Here is a 17,545-nt window from a genome sequence, read left to right as displayed (position 1 = left end):
ACTAGGAGTTCCCAGATGGCACAGTGGGTTAAGGACCTGGCATTGTCACTGCTATGGCCTGGTTTCACTCCCTGGCCCTGCAGTTCCCATACTGCTGCAGGTGCAGTTAAGCAAACAAACAAAAAACCCCACTTGTTAATGGAGGCATTAAACCTGTGAACCTGATATGAGGAAATAGGTAACATAGCATGGGGGTCGTTGCCAGACGTTGGAAATCCTCAGGAAAGGTGTAAACTGAAAGAGGATGGGGATCGAACCCTTGTCTCTTCTTAAACCTCCTTAGGTCTGGTGGACCCTATTGACCTAGCATTATGAGATGGTATCACACATAAAAGCGAAGTGGAGGGGTCTGGGCCACAGTGAGCCTTCCCACAGTGTGTCGTGGCTTAACTCAGGATTCCATCAGTAGGCTGGGCCCTGGAGATGGACATGTGTGGAAATAACTACACATTCCTTTTGCAGGGTTATTAATGTAAATAGGGGTCAGGGTCTGCACACTCTTCCACTGGCGTTCTTAAATAGATGCCAGAGTCATGAGGAAAGAGTGGAGAAGAAGGACGGATCCAGGCCGTTCATTTCCATTTCAGGGAAGTAATTTCAAATTCCAGGATCTGTAAGGGGTGTGACTCTTTTGTAAACACAGTGTATTTATCACGATTTTCTCTCATGTTTGAGCACCTCGAGGAGTATGTTGTAAGCAGTTTGTACCCAGGAATGGTATTCTCTCTTCTGGAACATGGTGACTGCAGTGTCATTTACCCAGTGGGGGATACAATAAATATTAATTACTGGTGACTTAGCCCTTCACATAATTTTTCCTTTCAGATTAATGAAGCAGATTCCTGATAAATGCATTTGTCTCTCTAGAGTTTCATTTGCCAGGGCTCAAAGGCTATAAAGGATTTGCCTGGAGGCGTGACGTTCTTGTCCAATTTTTTCTCCCTCTTTCAAGTACCCTTTGGAGATGTATTTCTTTCTTGAAAATAATTGGCACTAGTGAAATTAATTTTAACTGGAAAAGAGAACTATGTTGTCATGTTCTTGGCTGCTGCTTTGGGTAGCTATTTGAACTAAAATAATAAGTTTTTTTATTTATTGGTCTTTTAGGGCCACACCGGTGGCATATGGAAGTTCCCAGGCTAGGAGTCGAATCGGAGGGTAAGAGATGATGAGTGTGGAGGCACTTTGGAAACTGTAGGGCACCTCCCGACCCCTTGGTCCAGACGTGAAATGGCCCTGCTTCTGCTACTCAAGTTAGTGGCTGTGACCACTGTGGCTTTTGTACGGGAAGCAGATGAAGATAGATGAGGAGCAGGAATGTGGTTTAAGTCAGGTGTGGGGGTTTGGGGAGCTTGGCACAGGTGGCCACGTCCTTCCTTATCCAGCGGGTTCTGGGGACAGACAGAGCAGGCAGTTGGACAAGGTCCAGGTAGACCGTTTCCTTTGGCACAAGGGGGGGGGGGAACCTTGGTCCTTGTTTCCCATTGTTTGCTTGTCCCTGGGACCCTTTAGGAGAGAACTATGGCTTCTTCATGGGCTTTCTGGATCCGCTGCTTCACCCAGCTGTCCTTCCCCTCCCTGCCCAGGGCTGTCGCTTCCCTTCCATTGCTGGGAACATCTTATTCCCAGTCCTACATGGGCACCCACCCTGCCATCCACATTGCTGCTTCCATCTGATGAGGGAAACATACTCCCAGGACTCTCTTTAGTCTTTTTAAAAATTTTACTTAATTTTTATTTTATACTGGAGTATAGTCAATTTACAACACTGTGTTTCAGGTGTACAGCAAAGTGATTCACTTACACATTTAATTATGTCTGTTCTTTTTCAGACTTTTTTCCTATGTAGGTCATCACAGAATATTGAATAGAGTTCCCTGTTCTGTACAGTGTGTCCATGTTGATTAGCTATTTTATTTTATTTTATTTTATTTTATTTTGCTTTTTAGGGCCGCACTTGGGGCATATATAGAGGTTCCCAGGCTAAGGGTTGAATTGGAGCTACAGCTGCTGGCCTACACCACGGCCACAGCAACGCCAGATCCAAGCCGTGTCTGTGCCCTACACCATAGCTCATGACAACACCAAATCCTTAACCCACTGAGCGAGGCCAGGGGTCAAACCTGAAACCTCATGGTTCCTAGTCATTCATTTCCGCTGCGCCACGACGGGAACTCCGAGCTATTTTATTTTTTAAAAAAATGTTTTTAATTTCTGCCTTTTTTTAGGGCCACACCTGTGGCAGATGGAAGTTCCCAGGCTAGGGGGTCAAGTCACAGCTGCAGCTGCCAGCCTACGCCACAGCCATAGCAACATGAAATCCAAGCTGCATCTGTAACCTACACCATAGCTCATGGCAACACTGGATCCTTAACCCACTGAGCGAGGCCAGGGATTGAACCCATATCCTCATGGATTCTAGTTGGGTTCGTTACTACTGAGCCACCATAGGAACTCCCTTGATTAGCTATTTTATGTGTAGTAGTGTGTATATGGTAGTCCCAAACTCCTAATCTCCCTCCTTTGTCTTATTTGCTTGAATTTCCTTTACTGGTTATGGAAACTTCTTGTTAAACATATTTGACATGTAACATTGTGTAAATTTAAGGTGTAAGGCATGTTAATTTGGTGCATGTATATAGAGTAATAGGAGGATTGTCATTACAGTGATATTTACCACCGCTGTCATAATACATAATTATCCTTTGTTTTTAGTGGTTGGAATAATTAAGTTCTAGTCACTTAGCACCTTTGATGATTATAGTGTATAATATTGTTGTCTATATTTATTATACTGTCTATTAGGTCTCCAGGAATTATTTACTACTCATTGTTGGGTATGGAAATTTCTTAACCTTTCTTTACCCCATATTGGTCAGGGATATGTGCAGTGAATTGAAAGAAAACAAAATAATGGTTTTTGTTTCAGGGAGTTTTTTTTTTTTTTGTCTATGAAATTTGTTACAAGAAAAAGATTATTTTTTGAGAGTGCTAGGAAAGAAGACAGCTCACATACTGTTGGGAGAATATAAATTGATGGCATTTTTTTTTTCCCGGCGGTGAGCTGACAGTATTTTTCAAGAGTGTTAAAAATTAATGTTAAATACCCTCACATCCAGCAATTCCTCCTCTAGCAATTTATTTTAAGAAAACCATTGCACATTTATGGTGAGATTTACCTACAGAGAATTTTGTTAAATTGTGATTTGTCAGAGAGGAGAAATAATTTACACATTTGAGCTAATTAACACGGCCAACTCTTCATATAGTTACTACATTAGCAAGAGCCTCTTTTTTTTTTTTTTTTTTTGGCCGCACCCATGGCATGTGGAAGTACCTGGGCCAGGGATCAAGCCTGCACCACGGCAGTGTCAACACTGGATCCTTAACTGCTAGGCCACCAGGGAGTTCCTCAACATCAACATATGAATTTTGGAGGGATACAATTCAACCCATAATAGTATATTTTCCACCTGTTTTAAAACAGGTGAAGGTTGCAGACATGGCTCAGATCTGGCATTGCTGTGGCTATGGTGCAAGTTGGCAGCTGTAACTCTGATTCGATCCCTAGCCTTGGAACCTCTGCATGCTTCAGGTGCAGCCCTAAAAAGACAAAAAAAAAAAAAAAAAAAAAAAAAGAAAAGAAACAACAACTTGTTATTGGGAAGCTCTTGGCAGGTTAATGTTCCAGATGGATCTCATGCCAAGTGGTGGGACAGGAGAGCAAGACCAGGGAGTGCAGGAGGTAGGCTGAGAGTCAGGTGAGCCAGGCAGCAAGAAGGAGCAATTGTTAGAGTGAGACCAGCACTGACTGGGCCCCAGCACTCCGAAGTTTGAAGGAAGGCTGTGGAGGTCAGAATGTTGCCTCCCCAGATGTCAACACCACCACCGTGGACCAAGCAAAGGGATTTCATTGTTCATGCTGCAGGGAAAGCACACCCTCCCAGGGCAGTGTTTCCTCCCCAGGAGGGCGAGGTCAGAATCTGAGAGTTAGAAGTTTGGTTTACTCTACAGGGACTTGGTTAGATACATATCAAGATACAACAGGAGTTCCCGTCGTGGCACAGTGGTTAACGAATCCGACTAGGAACCATGAGGTTGTGGGTTCGGTCCCTGCCCTTGCTCAGTGGGTTAACGATCCGGCGTTGCCGTGAGCTGTGGTGTAGGTTGCAGACGCGGCTCGGATCCCGCGTTGCTGTGGCTCTGGCGTAGGCTGGTGGCTACAGCTCCGATTGGACCCCTAGCCAGGGAACCTCCATATGCCGCGGGAGCAGCCCAAGAAATAGCAACAACAACAACAACAACAAAAGACAAAAAAAAAAAAAAAAAAAAAAAAAAAAGATACAACAGCTAAGGATTGGTGGAAACAAAGCAGAGATTTTGAGACAAAGATTTAATGAATTTTAGGGGGCGCTCAGTATGTTTATGGTTTTCATCAAGGAGCTGATGGATGTTTCAGGAAGCTTCTGTAAGGAGCTGTCAAGCCATTTCTGGGGAATCTGGAATAGTAAAGTAATGCTAACGAGGATAGTGGAATAGTAAATCTTTTTTTTTTTTTTTTTTTTGCTGTGACGTGCAGCAGCTTGATGTGGGATCTCAGTTCCCAGAGCAGGGATTGAACCCAGGCTGTAAGGGTAAAACTGTGGGCTCCTAACCTCTAGACCACCAGGGAACTCCCGTAAATCTCTGGTAATGGAGACAGTAAGTTGTGTGTGTGTCGGCGGGTGGGGGGGAGAGATTGATTGATTGTTGGTTAGTTTTCATTCGAAGGTCTTTGAGGCCTGGCTTTTAAGCTTAGACGGGGACTTTTACCAAGTGAAGAAAGTGCCTAAGTTAGCCAAGGACAGCTCCCTGACCCAGAGGGGAACTTAGCAGGGGCTCTGGAATTCTGCCAGACTGAGAAGAAATGCCAGACCAAGGCCACCTTGAGGTTGACATCGAATTGTCTGGTCTCCTTCCAAGCAGGACGGATTGAGTTACTGCAGGTAACAGGGTCTGTGAGCCCAGGAGACTTGGCCAAGCAAGGCTGGCAGCCCCGGTGACATTAGGAGAAATCTATGCTTGACGTTGATGCTTTGGCAACTGGTGGTTGAGTGAGGCGCTGGTATTCGTGACGTTTTGCCTGGCAGGGCTGGACCTTTCTGGCTCCTCTGAGGACCTCTCTGCAGGTCAGGACAGTCTGAAGCAATCAAGGCGAGTGAAGCCCCTGCCCCCTCACCCCCCGCTCCAGCTCCCAGCTCCCTCTTCAGCTGAATTTCCTGTTGAATTGGATATCACGGGGTTTTGGTCTTTCAGCTTTGGTTTTAGCTTCACTGAAATAACGTAATGACCTCTGCAGCCATGGACTTTATTAGCATTAACCTATGCTTTGATTTTTGGGGGAGGCATGCAGCAGCTCGATATGCGATCTCAGTTCCCAGACCAGGGATCGAACCCAGGTCGCAGAGAGGTGAAAGCGCTGAGTCCTAACCACTAGACCACCAGAGAACTCCTCCCCTATCCTTTGATTTTGTTGCACATATGCTATTGTTTTGTGCTCTGAGAACTGAGCTATAGAATTTTTCTCTCCCTGGGAGTTCCTGCTGTGGCTCAGTGGTAACAAATTCAACTAGTATCCATGGGGACGTGGGTTTGACCCCTGGTCTTGCTCAGTGGGTTAAAGAGCCAGCATTGCCATGAGCTGTGGTGTAGATCACAGACATGGCTTGGATTCTGCATTGCTGTGGCTGTGGCGTAGGCTGGCAGCTGTAGCTCTGATTCGACCCCTAGCCTGGGAACTTCCATATGCCTCAAGTGTGGCCCTAAAAAGTCCAAAAGGAAGTTTTTTTGTCCTGGTGAAGTTGAATTTGACCTACAGTTGGTCTATTTCACAGCCTCAGAGTTGACATTTCCAGGGGATGGGTCTCTGAACACAGTGTTCCCATTTTGCACCCTTGTTACAATGGGGGTGATGTGCCAGATTGTGGGAGCCAAATGCCAGCAAGAAATGAAACATGTGCCTTTTAAAATTAGTGGTTCAACCTGTTCTAAGGCTGGTAGCCTGTGGGAACCTTGCAGGGGTGAGAGGACTGCTTTGAGACTTTGTTGCTGGCGTTTTTTTTAATCGCATACAGCTCTGTGGCGCCACATTCATTTTCTCATATGTGCCCTTCTTTAAAATTAGATAAGGAAACAGCTAGAACTTGTTCTTCCAAAGTCTGATGAAGGCCCTTCATCAGTGCCTCGCAGTCATAGAAATGTCAGAGCAGTTGTAACTGTGATTTACAGTGCCCGGAGGCTGGGACTTTCACATTGCTTTCAGGATTTGTTCAATTTGCTTTTTTCTTTAAAAATTTTTTTTCTTAAATGTGCCCATGGCATGCAGAAGTTCCTGGACCAGGAACTGAACCCAAGCAACAGCAGTGACAACGCTGGATCCTAGGCATTAAACTGATAGGCCACCGGGAATTCCTCATTCAGTTTCCTTTGGAGCCTCATGGAGCTCATATACAGTGAAGGTTGGCATCAACTGTGTCTTTCAAGACTAGAGTTCTGTTTTGCATCACATGGACAATGGGAAGAAAATGAATCTCTAGGCACCTACTGTGTGTCAGGCACTGTGCTGGACTCATTTTACTTCTAGTGCTCAGTTTACCAAGAAAGATGCTGAAATCCATCCAGTGCCTGGTCCCTGGTGTGTCACTAGCACAGAGTGACTCAAGGGGGCACTGTTGGCATTTTGAGCAGGAAAAGTCTTGTGTGGGACTGTGCCCTGACTTGCGGGACATGTGGTGCCCCCACCCCCTCCCACTCAGTGCTAGTTTTTCTGAATCATTGCAGCTATCCAGTCCATTCCCTGCCAGTTCAGGTGTCCCCTCTCGAAGGCTGTCCTCCCTGTGGCACTGGCAATAGGCTCTCCATGAACACTGTTGAATACTTTCCAGAGTGCAGAGGTATGCCTTCTATCTTGGAATCTGACTCTGTTGTACTAGAGTAGAAGATTCCAAAAGTCAATTTTGTGTTTTTATTACCTGAGATTTGCATATTATGTGGAATAACAAGTGTTTATCCTATATTGTGTAATTGGAACACAGTCGTCTTTTTCGTTGATTAAAAACAAATATATTCCTTAGTTAATGGCTTCATTTTACTCATCTTTTCTCTTAAGCATTATGGCACCATCCATAACAGTCAAGAACATAATACACTATACGTTTCATCATTATATTTTCTTCTTCCCTTTCAACACATCATTTTTCTAAGACAAGATTTTATGGTGGGAATTTACAGAAATGCTGACTACAAGTAGCTTGAAATCAGAATTCTCCCTAAATGTTAGCAGTTCTATAGAGTTGACTGTCACAGAGTATAAAAACATTTGATCTTTCAATTAAAATTAAAAAAAATTTTTTTGACCATGCCTGCAGTATGTAGAAGTTCCCCAACCAGAGATCGAACCCTAGCTGTGGCAGTGACAATGCTGGATCCTTAACCGGCTGTGCCACGGGGGAACCTCAAAATTTTTAAAAATTAAAAAAATTATTTTTAAATTGAAGTATAATTGATTTACAGTGTTTTAATTTGAGACGTACAGCAAATGATTCAGTTTTACTTATATATAATTTTTTTTCATGTTCTTATCCATTATAGGTTATTACAAGATATTGAATATGGTTCCTGGTGCTATACAGTAGTTCCTTATTCTTTATCTATTTTATGTATAGTGGTATGTATCTATTAATTCCAAATTACATTCCCTCTTTTTTCAATGTTAAATGTAAACATTTCTTGACAAACTTAAACTGATTATAGAGGTATTATTTTTACTAAATCTTCTGCCATGTCATGCTAATTGGCTATAATGATTTCTGTAGACTTCGTGTCATTAGCAGACTCCCTTGAACCTCAGCGAGAGAAGACAGAACCTAGGAGTTCTTTCATTCATTGATTCAACCAATAACTTGAGATCCATCCGTGAATAGCACAGATAGAATGGCCCCTGCTTTCACCTTAGCACAAATGAACATGATAAAGGCTATGGAGAAAAATAAGTTGGGAAGGAGGATGGGCGTGCCAAGGGTTGGGTTGTACATGTGATTTTGTATTACGTGGTTCAGATGCAATAGAGATTCTCATACTAAGTGAAGAAAGAAAGAAAGACAAATACCATATGATATAAATTATATGTGGAATCTAAAATGTGGCACAAGTGAACCTATCTACAGAACAGAAACAGACTCACAGACATGGAGAGCAGACTTGTGGTTGTTAAGGGGGGAGGAGGAGGAAGTGGTACGAAACGGGAGTTTGGAGTCAGCAGATGCAAACTCTTACATTGAGAATGGATGGGCAATAATGTCCTACTATATAGCACAGGGAACTATATCCAGTCTCTTCTGATAGAACATGATGGAAGATAGTATGAGAAAAAGAATGTGTATGTATGTATGATTGGATTACTTTGCTGTAAAGCAGAAATTGACAACATTGTAAATCAACTATAATTTTTAAAATGCTTAAAAAATAAATATGTGGTTTAGGAAGCTTTCCCGGGGGGTGGGGGTGACTCTTTAGCAAAGACCTGAGAAAGAAATGAATTCTTACTGAGCCCCTATTATGTCCCAAGTACATTTTGAGGAGCCAGAATGGCTAGGTATAACCTCTGTGATCTGCAGAAAATAATTTGCATTGCCAGAGAATGGGTGGGTAATATGTTTAATTTCTTTTTACATTTAAAAAAATTCCTTTCCATTATAGTTTATCACAGGATATTGAATATAGTTTCCTGTGCTATACAGTAGGACTTTCTTATTTATTGTTTAATGTTGATATTAAAAAAAAACTTTTTGGAATCCCACTCCTGGGCATTTATCTGGAGAACACCATAATTGGAAAAGATCTATGCACCCCCATGTTCATTAAGGCACTATGTATAGTAGCCAAGACTTGGAAGCAGCCTGAATGTCCATCAACAGAGGAATGGATAAAGAAGATGTGGTACCTGTATACAATGGAATACTACTCAGTCATAAAAAAGAATGAAATAATGCCATTTGTAGCAACATGGATGGACCTAGAGATTATCATACTAAGTAAAGTAAGTCAGAAAGAGAAAGACAAATATCATATTAAATCACTAATATGTGGAATTTAATACAAAAGAACTTAAAAAACAGTTATAGACTCGAAGATTTTGAAACCAAACTTGTGGCTACCAAAGGGGAAATGTGAGTGGAGGAGGAATAAATTAGGAGGTTGGGATTAACATATACACACTACTACATATAAAATAGATGAAAAAGGTCTGTTATTACAGAGGTCTGTTGTGGTCTACCCAATGTTCTGTAATAATCTATACGGGAAAAGAATCTGAAAAAGAAGGATATATGTATGTGTATAACTGATTCACTTTGCTCTACACCTAAAACTAATGCAACATTGCAAGTCAACTATACTCCATATAAATGGAAAAAAAAAAAAGTTCTTGAAGTAATGGCACCTATTTTGGTAAGTAGGATTACAGTAGAGGAGCTTTTTTTTTAAAAAAATGGATGACTACACAGAATGATAGAAAACAGCAGATATTTGTCTTCAAAAGAAAATAGAAAAATAAGCTCAAGCATGGGATGAGTTTTGTGTTCAGTGGTCCTTAAAGAACTGTTGCTTCTCCTTAGCTGGTGGCATCCTGATGGTAACTCCAGGGATGACAGCAACAAAGTAGGAGCTATTGCTTCAGGTAAAGGACACCTTTTATGGGGGACACTTAGAGAACTGTGGACCAGAGTCTGGACAATGAGAGTTGATACCTGCCTCTGATGCTGACCTTGGCTGATTTAGCCACTCCATGTATCAGCAAGCCTGTTTATTTCCTAGCCATGCAATGTAGGCAGTCACCTTGTTCAGTGAGATAAGTTTTGTAAAACAGGAGGGAGATGAATTCCACAAGCTAACCAGTGAAGTCCTTTTCTAGTTGTTGAGTTCCTTTCTCCTCATTTTTGTCCATTCAGAGATATGGTTAGTCTACTGCCTGTCTAGCTTATGACTTGAAGCCAAGCAACAACACATGGTTTCTGGTTTGTTACAGCTTCAGCCATAGAGCAGGGCTGGCTCTGGAATTCCTGGTTTTTCTCCCCCTCCTGGCATTCAACACAGTGTTAAGGAAGTCCGGACTGTTGCAGCATTTTGGAGTCAGAGTAGGTCAGCACTGGCTTCTCTCTGGTCTCACTCCCACAAATGCCAGCCCCAGATCTCACTTCTGTTTCTTGAACTTTGCATAGAACCGCCAGGATTGGAACTGGGGGCGGAAAGCAAGGAATTAACCTTGATCTGAGGCAAAGCCACACTTGTCCACTGTCTCAATAACCTTCCGTACAGTCCAAGGACCTTAAATATGGTTACACAACTTCTATTTTTAGGACATCTGTGAAATGACATGCCCATATGTCCCTGATGGTCCCTTTCAGCTCTAAAGTTCCCAGATTCTTCTGTGAAGAAGTTCCTGTTGTGGCGCAACAGGTTAAGTGCCCATGAGGATGTGGGTTCGATCCCTGACCCCACTCAGTGGGTTAAGGACCCAGCGTTGCAGTGAGCTGTGGTGTAGGTCACAGATGTGCCTCAGATCTGGCATTGCTTTGGCTGTGGTATGGATTGGCAGCTGCAGCTCCAATGCGGCCCCCAGCCTGGGAACTTCCATATTCTGTGGGTGCGGCCCTACAAAGAAAAAAAAAGAAAAATTCCTATGAATGGAACTGCAGAGGCTTGCATTTGGGTAGATAGACCTGGATAGATTTCACCCAGGACTTCATCATCCAAGGATGGACATTCACTGAGTGCCCTTCGAGTTGCTGTTTCCTACTCCTGTGGCTTGTAGTCTGGGTGGGATAGTTTCTCTTTGTATTTTTATCTACTCCTGTGGCTTAAGTGCTGGCCCCCCACCTATCCAGGGGAGGGCTTCCTCTTCTCACCTGCTTGCTGTCTTCCCTCCCCATAGATGATGAGCCAGGTGGAAGGACAACAGAAGAACCTCGTGCATGCCATTGAGTCTCTGCCAGGTTCTGGCCCTCTCACCTCCTTGGACCAGGACCTGCTGCTCCTGAAAGCCACCTCGGCGGCCACCCTCAGCTGCCTCGGCGAGTGCCTCAGCCTGCTCCAGCAGAGTGTGCACCATGCAGCCCAGCCCAGCCACAGGCCGGGGGCCTCAGGTAAGCCCTCCCCACCTGCTGCCCTGTCTTAGCAGATAAGCTTGGTCTGGGGGTGCGCGTGGGTGCCCTTCCTTTCTTCCTTCCTCCCTTCTTCCCTTCCTTTCTTTTCCTTTTTTCCTTTTTTTTTTCTTTTTCTTTTTGCCTTTTTAGGGCCATACCCATGGCATATGCTGGTTCCCAGGCTAGGAGTCAAATTGGAGCTACAGCTGCCAACCTATACCACAGCCACAGCAACACTGGATCCTTAACCTACTGATGGAGGCCAGGGATCGAACCTGCGTCCTCATGGAAACTAGTCAGATTTGTTTCTGCTGAGCCACGACAGGAACTCCTTATTTTTTTTTTTCTTTTAATTATTATAGTTGATTTTCAGCGTTCTGCCAATTTCTGCTGTACAGCAGAGTGACCCAGTTATACATACAGATACATTCTTGTTCTCACATTATCCTCCATCATGTTCCATCACAAGTGATTAGATATAGTTCCCTGTGCTACACAGTAGGATCTCATTTGCTTATCCATTCCAAATGCATTAGTTTGCATCTACTAACCCCAAACTCCCAATCCAACCCACTCCCTCCCCCTCCCCCTCGGCAACTGCAGGTCTGTTCTCCAAGTCCATGAGTTTGTTTCTTTTCTGTAAATAGGTTCATTTGTGCCGTATTTTAAGATTCCAGATATAAGAGATATCATACGGTATTTGTCTCTCTCTTCCTAACCGACTTCGTTTGGTAAGAGTCTTTAGTTCCATCCATGTTGCTGCAAGTAGCATTATTTTCTTCTCTTTTATGGCTTTCTTCTTTAAATCCATCCATCTCTCCCTTTATCCAAGTGCTTCTCTATCCCTCCTTCCTTCCCAACCTAGCTTGAGATAGATTTTTATTTCTATTTTACCAATTAGCCATGTGCCATCCTATGAACAATTTAACCTGTTCATATGATACTGCGGAACTCTGCTTTGACTTGCTGGCACCCCATTCTGCATTTCATTCTGTTTGTGAATTTTGCCCTCAGTGTTTTTGTTTGTTTGTTTGTTTGTTTTAATTGAAATACAGTTGATTTACAATGTTAATTTCTGCTATGCAGCAGAACGACTCAGTGATACATATATATTCTTTTTCATGTTCATTATGGTTTATCATAGCATATTACATATAGTTCACATGGGGACTAAATAGTTTATTTATTTACTTGTTTACTTACTTATTTTGACCATTGCCTGCAGAAGTTCCTGGGTCAGGGATTGAACCCATGGCACAGCTGGGACCCAAGCCACAGTGGTGATAGTGCTGGGTCCTTAACCCTTCTGCATGACCAGGGAACTCCTAAGCACTTCATTTAGAATGAGATCTTTTGTAGAAATTCCCATAATGAGAAAACACCCACCTATTTTAGATATTGAGTATAGTTCCCTGGGGTGTAGTTCAGTGTTCAGTGTTGTGTTTTTAAGATCCCCTGCCATGTGGCATCTAGTCGGCTTTTTTTTTTTTTTTTTTTTGCTTTGTAGGACTGCACTCATATCATATGGAGGTTCCCAGGCTAAAGGTCGAATCTGAGCTACAGCTGCCAGCTTACACCACAGCCACAACAACGTGGGATCCGAACCGCATCTGTGACCTACACCACAGCTCACAGCAATGCCAGATCCTTAACCCATTGAGTGAGGCCAGCGATCAAACCCTCAACCTCATGATTCCTAGTTGGATGCCTTTCTGCTGTGCCACGACGGGAACACCTAGTCCACTATCTCTAACTCTGCCTGTAGGGTTCGTCCCCCAGGTTTTCACCCTACACTCTCTTGTATGCAGCCTCCTGCTCTCTGCCCCACCCACCTGGCTGCAGCAGGTGCCCTCCCCTCATGTGTCCCCTCGTGGACCTGTGCAAGCATTTCTCTGGAATACACAGCATATGGAAGTTCCCAGGCTAAGGGCCAAATTAGAGCTGCAGCTGATGGTCTACACCACAGCCAGAGCAACGCGGGATCCTTAACCCACTGAGCAAAGCCAGGGATCAAACCCGCATCCTCATGGATACTAGTCGGGCTCGTTTCTGCTGTGCTACTGTGGGAACTCCATTTCTAGTTCTTTATCAAGCAGCTAGAGGTAATAATAAACTCTTGTAGGATGCTCCGATCCTTTTGAAGGAGGGTTTAATCGATAAGCAGATAGAAAGGTATTAGAGAAGATTAAATTACATGATAAAGGTGAAAATGGCTTGAGATTGCTCATGTCAGATATAATTACAAAGTATTAGAATTGAGATGAATTGAAGCCTCATTGAGCTTTGTTGCCCAGGGTTCACTTAATTGATGGGAAACGAGGCAGTTCAGGTGGTAGAATGTAGAGCTGGGTTATGAGGGATGGTCTCTACTTCCTGCTTCCCTCTGGTCCTCTCTACCCCCGCCCCCCACCCGCTTCACTGAGGTTAAAAGCGAGCAGACTGTATAAAGGTAAGGTAATTTGGGTGTCTTTCCTTGCTACCCACTATCATTTACTGAGTTCTGATTCTATCAGTGTTTGGCTTTTTCTACACATTTTCTGAAACCTTCACCAAGTAGGTATTTGTATGCCCATCATGTGGATGAGATGATGAGGCTCAGAGTGGTTAAATGTCTCACTGAGGCCACACAGCTATGTGGCAGAGCTGAGGCAAGGGGTGGGAAAATGCCTTCTGCAGCCTGGGGTCCTTTGTTCATTTTAGAACAACCCACTCAGTGCACTCCAGGTTCCCCCAAACTGGGGCCAGGGAACCCTGTCTTGCTCACATCATAAGTTTCTCAGGGAAGGATTGGATTTATTTTTTTCTTTACATTTTTGGAAAATAATTTCAGACTTCTAGAAAAATGGCAAGAATAATATGAAAAACGCTCAAAAATCTCCAAGTTCCCCAAATGCTACCATTTTATGACATTTTCGTCACCATCTCTTTCTGTATATATAAGCCTATTTTAGTATTCTAGCCAGTTAAGAACAAGGTGCAAACTTGATATATATTTTTACTTTTGTGTATTTCAGTATATATTTCCTTTTTAAAAAAAGTCTTAGCAGTGATGAAACTGGCTAGTATCCATGAAGACACGGGTTTGATCCCTGGCCTCACCCAGTGTGTTAAGGATCTGGTGTCATCATGAGCTGTGGTATAGGTCATAGATACTGCCCGGATCTGGGGTTGCTTTGGCTGTGGTGTGAGCCGGCAGCTGCAGTGCTGATTCGACTCCTAGCCTGGGAACTTTCATATGCTGCAGGTGTGGCCTTAAAAACACACACACACACACACACACACACACACACACACAGGATACTCTCCTATGTAATAATTGCATAGTGGTCAAAATCAGTAAATTAATATGAATACAATTCTATTCCTAATCTGCAGACCTAACGAAACTTTACCAATTGCTCTATCAATGTCCTCTGTAACAAAAGAAAAATGTTCAGGCTCGGGATCCAGGCTGGGAGAGGTGGATATGGTTAGGCACACAGTGAAGGCACCCAGCCTGCTTTTCTCCTTCCCTCTTCTCTGCTTGAAAAGTGAGACTCTAATTCTGAGACTCTCTGACTTTTTCTGATCTGGATTGAGCCTCTGTGACCCCAGCGGGTCTTGGGCACAAATCTCTTAGGCTGGGTGCTTTTCAAGTTTACTACCATCCCTCTCACACCAGATCACCCTTCCAGCCTCTGCTACTAAATGGGCTCTTTCTGAGAAGCTTTTTTTTTTTTTTTTTCCTGAGAAGGTTAGATAGAAACTTCAACTGTTTTCGTAGTCCTAAAATGAATCTCTTACATCTTTTTCTTCAGGGCTGGTTTCTAGCAAATTTCTAATTTTTGTTCTTTGCTGATTTTCATCGTGTCTCTGTTGTTTTCAAGGGTCCTAGAGGGACACAGCTCATGGGGGAATTCCATGTGTGGTGACAGGTTGAAATGGGATTATTTGTGGGGGAGAGGAGACTGAGCAGTGTCTCTGCGTTTATGCCAGCCATGGGGCTGTCTCCTTGTCGTCCCTGTCTACCCCTGGCAAATAGAGCTTGAAGCAAAGCATCATAAGGGTTATTTTTTTCCCTTCTCTCTTTTTGGCTGCCTTGTAGGCTCTGGCGGATCCAGGCCAGGGATCAGAGCCACAGTTGCTACAATCGCAACCGCAGCTGTAGTAACACCAGATCCTTTAACCCACTGTGCTGGGCTGGGGATCAAACCTGCGTCCTGGTGCTGCAGAGACACTACTGATCCCATTGTGCCACAGCAGGAACTTCTGTTTCCTTTTCTTCTTAACCCTTAAAAAAGTATATTCCATCCTGCTGTGTAGCATTGGGAACTATATCTAGTCACTTGTGATGGAGCATGATAATGTGAGAAAAAAGATGTATACATGCATGTGTAACTGGGTCACCTTGCTGTACAGTAGAGAATGGACAGAACACTGTAAACCAGCTATAATGGAAAAAAAACATTATATACAAAAATAATGGTTAATTAAAAAATTAAAAAAGTATATTCCACATAACCTAGCCCTTTAGGTTTTAAAACATCTTGACTGTGTTGATTAAATCTATGCCACACCACACATTTGGGGGGAAAAAATGGAATGACTTCCTGCACCTGAAGCATCATAGTTGCCTGCAATTAAAACAGAATTCTAGAATCTCCAGGGAGCAGAATAAGAGAATGTAGTGACCTCAAGAGTGTCACCGTAAAATGCCTTTGTTTAGAACCTGAGGGCTCTTAAGGTTGATAATGGCCATAGCAGCCTGACTCCCACCAGTAAAAACATAATGGTTGTATCCGAGGAGTGCCAAGCTGGGTTGATGGAAATCAAAATCTCAAAGCAAACCCTGTCAGGGTTTCCTCTAGGTGTGCAAGGGGCAGGGTGGCGCAGAACCTTGCGCATCCGAGATCCACGGCTGTTGTTCTTGAAGTCTCTCTGCTTTCTGACCCCTTCACTGATTTTTGTTTTCCTTCTGCCCCTTTTCTGAATCAAAATTTCATTTGTGGTCTTGCAGCATCATATCTTCTATAGGCTTTCGTTGCATACTTCTGGGGAGTGTGTTGGCTCTGAAGCCTTTGTTTGCAAACGTTGCTCCCTGATGCTGATTTTACGTCAGACATGTAGAGCAACTGGACAGAGGTCCAGAACTACTTGAGTGTTCATCTGCTCCCACCTACGCATTTCAGGCTCCTGGACCTGCCTCCGATGTTACGTCTAAGATAAGCTGGGCTGAAATGCTTCATTTAACTTGTTTATGGAGAAGTTTGTAGCTAAAGTTAATAAAGTAAGCTTTTGGGTCAAGGCTTGTGTTAGACAGGGTTGTTTTTTTTTTTGTTTTGGTTTTTTAGGGCTGCATCTTCGGCATATGGGAGTTCCCAGGGTAGGGGTCAAATTGGAGATACAGCTGCCGTCCTACACCACAGCCACAGCAACTCAGGATCTGAGCCATGTCTGTGACCTACACCACAGCTCACAGCAACACCAGATCTTTAACCGACTGAGTGAGGCCTGGGATTGAACCCACATCCTCATGGATACTACTAATTGGGCTCATTTCTGCTGAGTCATCATAGGAACTCCTACTGCAGCATCTTGATGGAGGCATATGATGGATGGATGGAGCAGGAACCGAGTCTAGAGTATTCTGTTGTCTGTGCTTTGGGGGTAGATCCTTTCTTGCAGCCTGGATCTAGGGAACATAGTTGAAAGAGCAGACACTTGTGATCAGACTGGCACATTCTTATTTATTTATTTATTTTAAATAGTAGCACATTTTATTTTTTTAAAAATTTAAAAAATTTTTTGTCTTTTGCCATTTCTTGAGCCACTCCCGTGGCATATGGAGGTTCCCAGGCTAGGGGTTGAATTAGAGCTCCAGCTGCCGGCCTACGCCAGAGCCACAGGAACACCAGATCCGAGCCACGTCTGCAACCTACACCACAGCTCACAGCAACGCCAGATCCTTAACCCACTGAGCAAGGCTAGGGATCAAACCTGCAATGTCATGGTGGTTCCTAGTCGGATTTGTTAACCACTGAGCCACGACAGGAACTCCAGACTGGCACATTCTAATGCCTGGTCAGAGCTGGATGCCAGTGAATGGTGGGTGAAGGGCGGGTTAGGAGAGAACTTGGGATCAGAGCCTTGGGACATTGCAGTGCCCTTGACATAAATCAGGGCCAGAGATCAAGACACGTTGTAGTTGATTGAAGAGAGGAGAACTACAGAAGAATGTAACGTGCTTCTCCTAACTTGCCCTCCAGTAACTTTTTCATCTTTTTCTAAGGTTTGTGGGGATTGTCAGTTAATACGACAGCTGCGTTTGTTCTTTCCATTTTGGGGTTTGGCCAAAAGGGTCAAATAGGTGAGACTATAATTAGGGA

The 17,545-nt window shown here is 43.6% G+C and overlaps 1 protein-coding gene across 1 annotated transcript in view; it reads left to right on the top strand.

The window, feature by feature from the left end:
• The window catches only part of OSBPL10 (oxysterol binding protein like 10), a 381,121-nt gene that overhangs the window by 230,171 nt on the left and 133,405 nt on the right, over positions 1 to 17,545 (top strand). Inside the window, exon 5 of the mRNA XM_003483138.4 lies at positions 10,970 to 11,180. Within this exon, the coding sequence (XP_003483186.2) occupies positions 10,970 to 11,180 (211 nt within the window). The remainder of the gene's footprint in view (positions 1 to 10,969; positions 11,181 to 17,545) is intronic.

This window comes from Sus scrofa, chromosome 13, assembly GCF_000003025.6.
Source record: "Sus scrofa isolate TJ Tabasco breed Duroc chromosome 13, Sscrofa11.1, whole genome shotgun sequence".
Taxonomy (NCBI): domain Eukaryota; kingdom Metazoa; phylum Chordata; class Mammalia; order Artiodactyla; family Suidae; genus Sus; species Sus scrofa.
The sequence above is the reverse complement of the archived record's forward strand: the minus strand, read 5'-3'. Positions and strand labels throughout refer to the sequence as shown.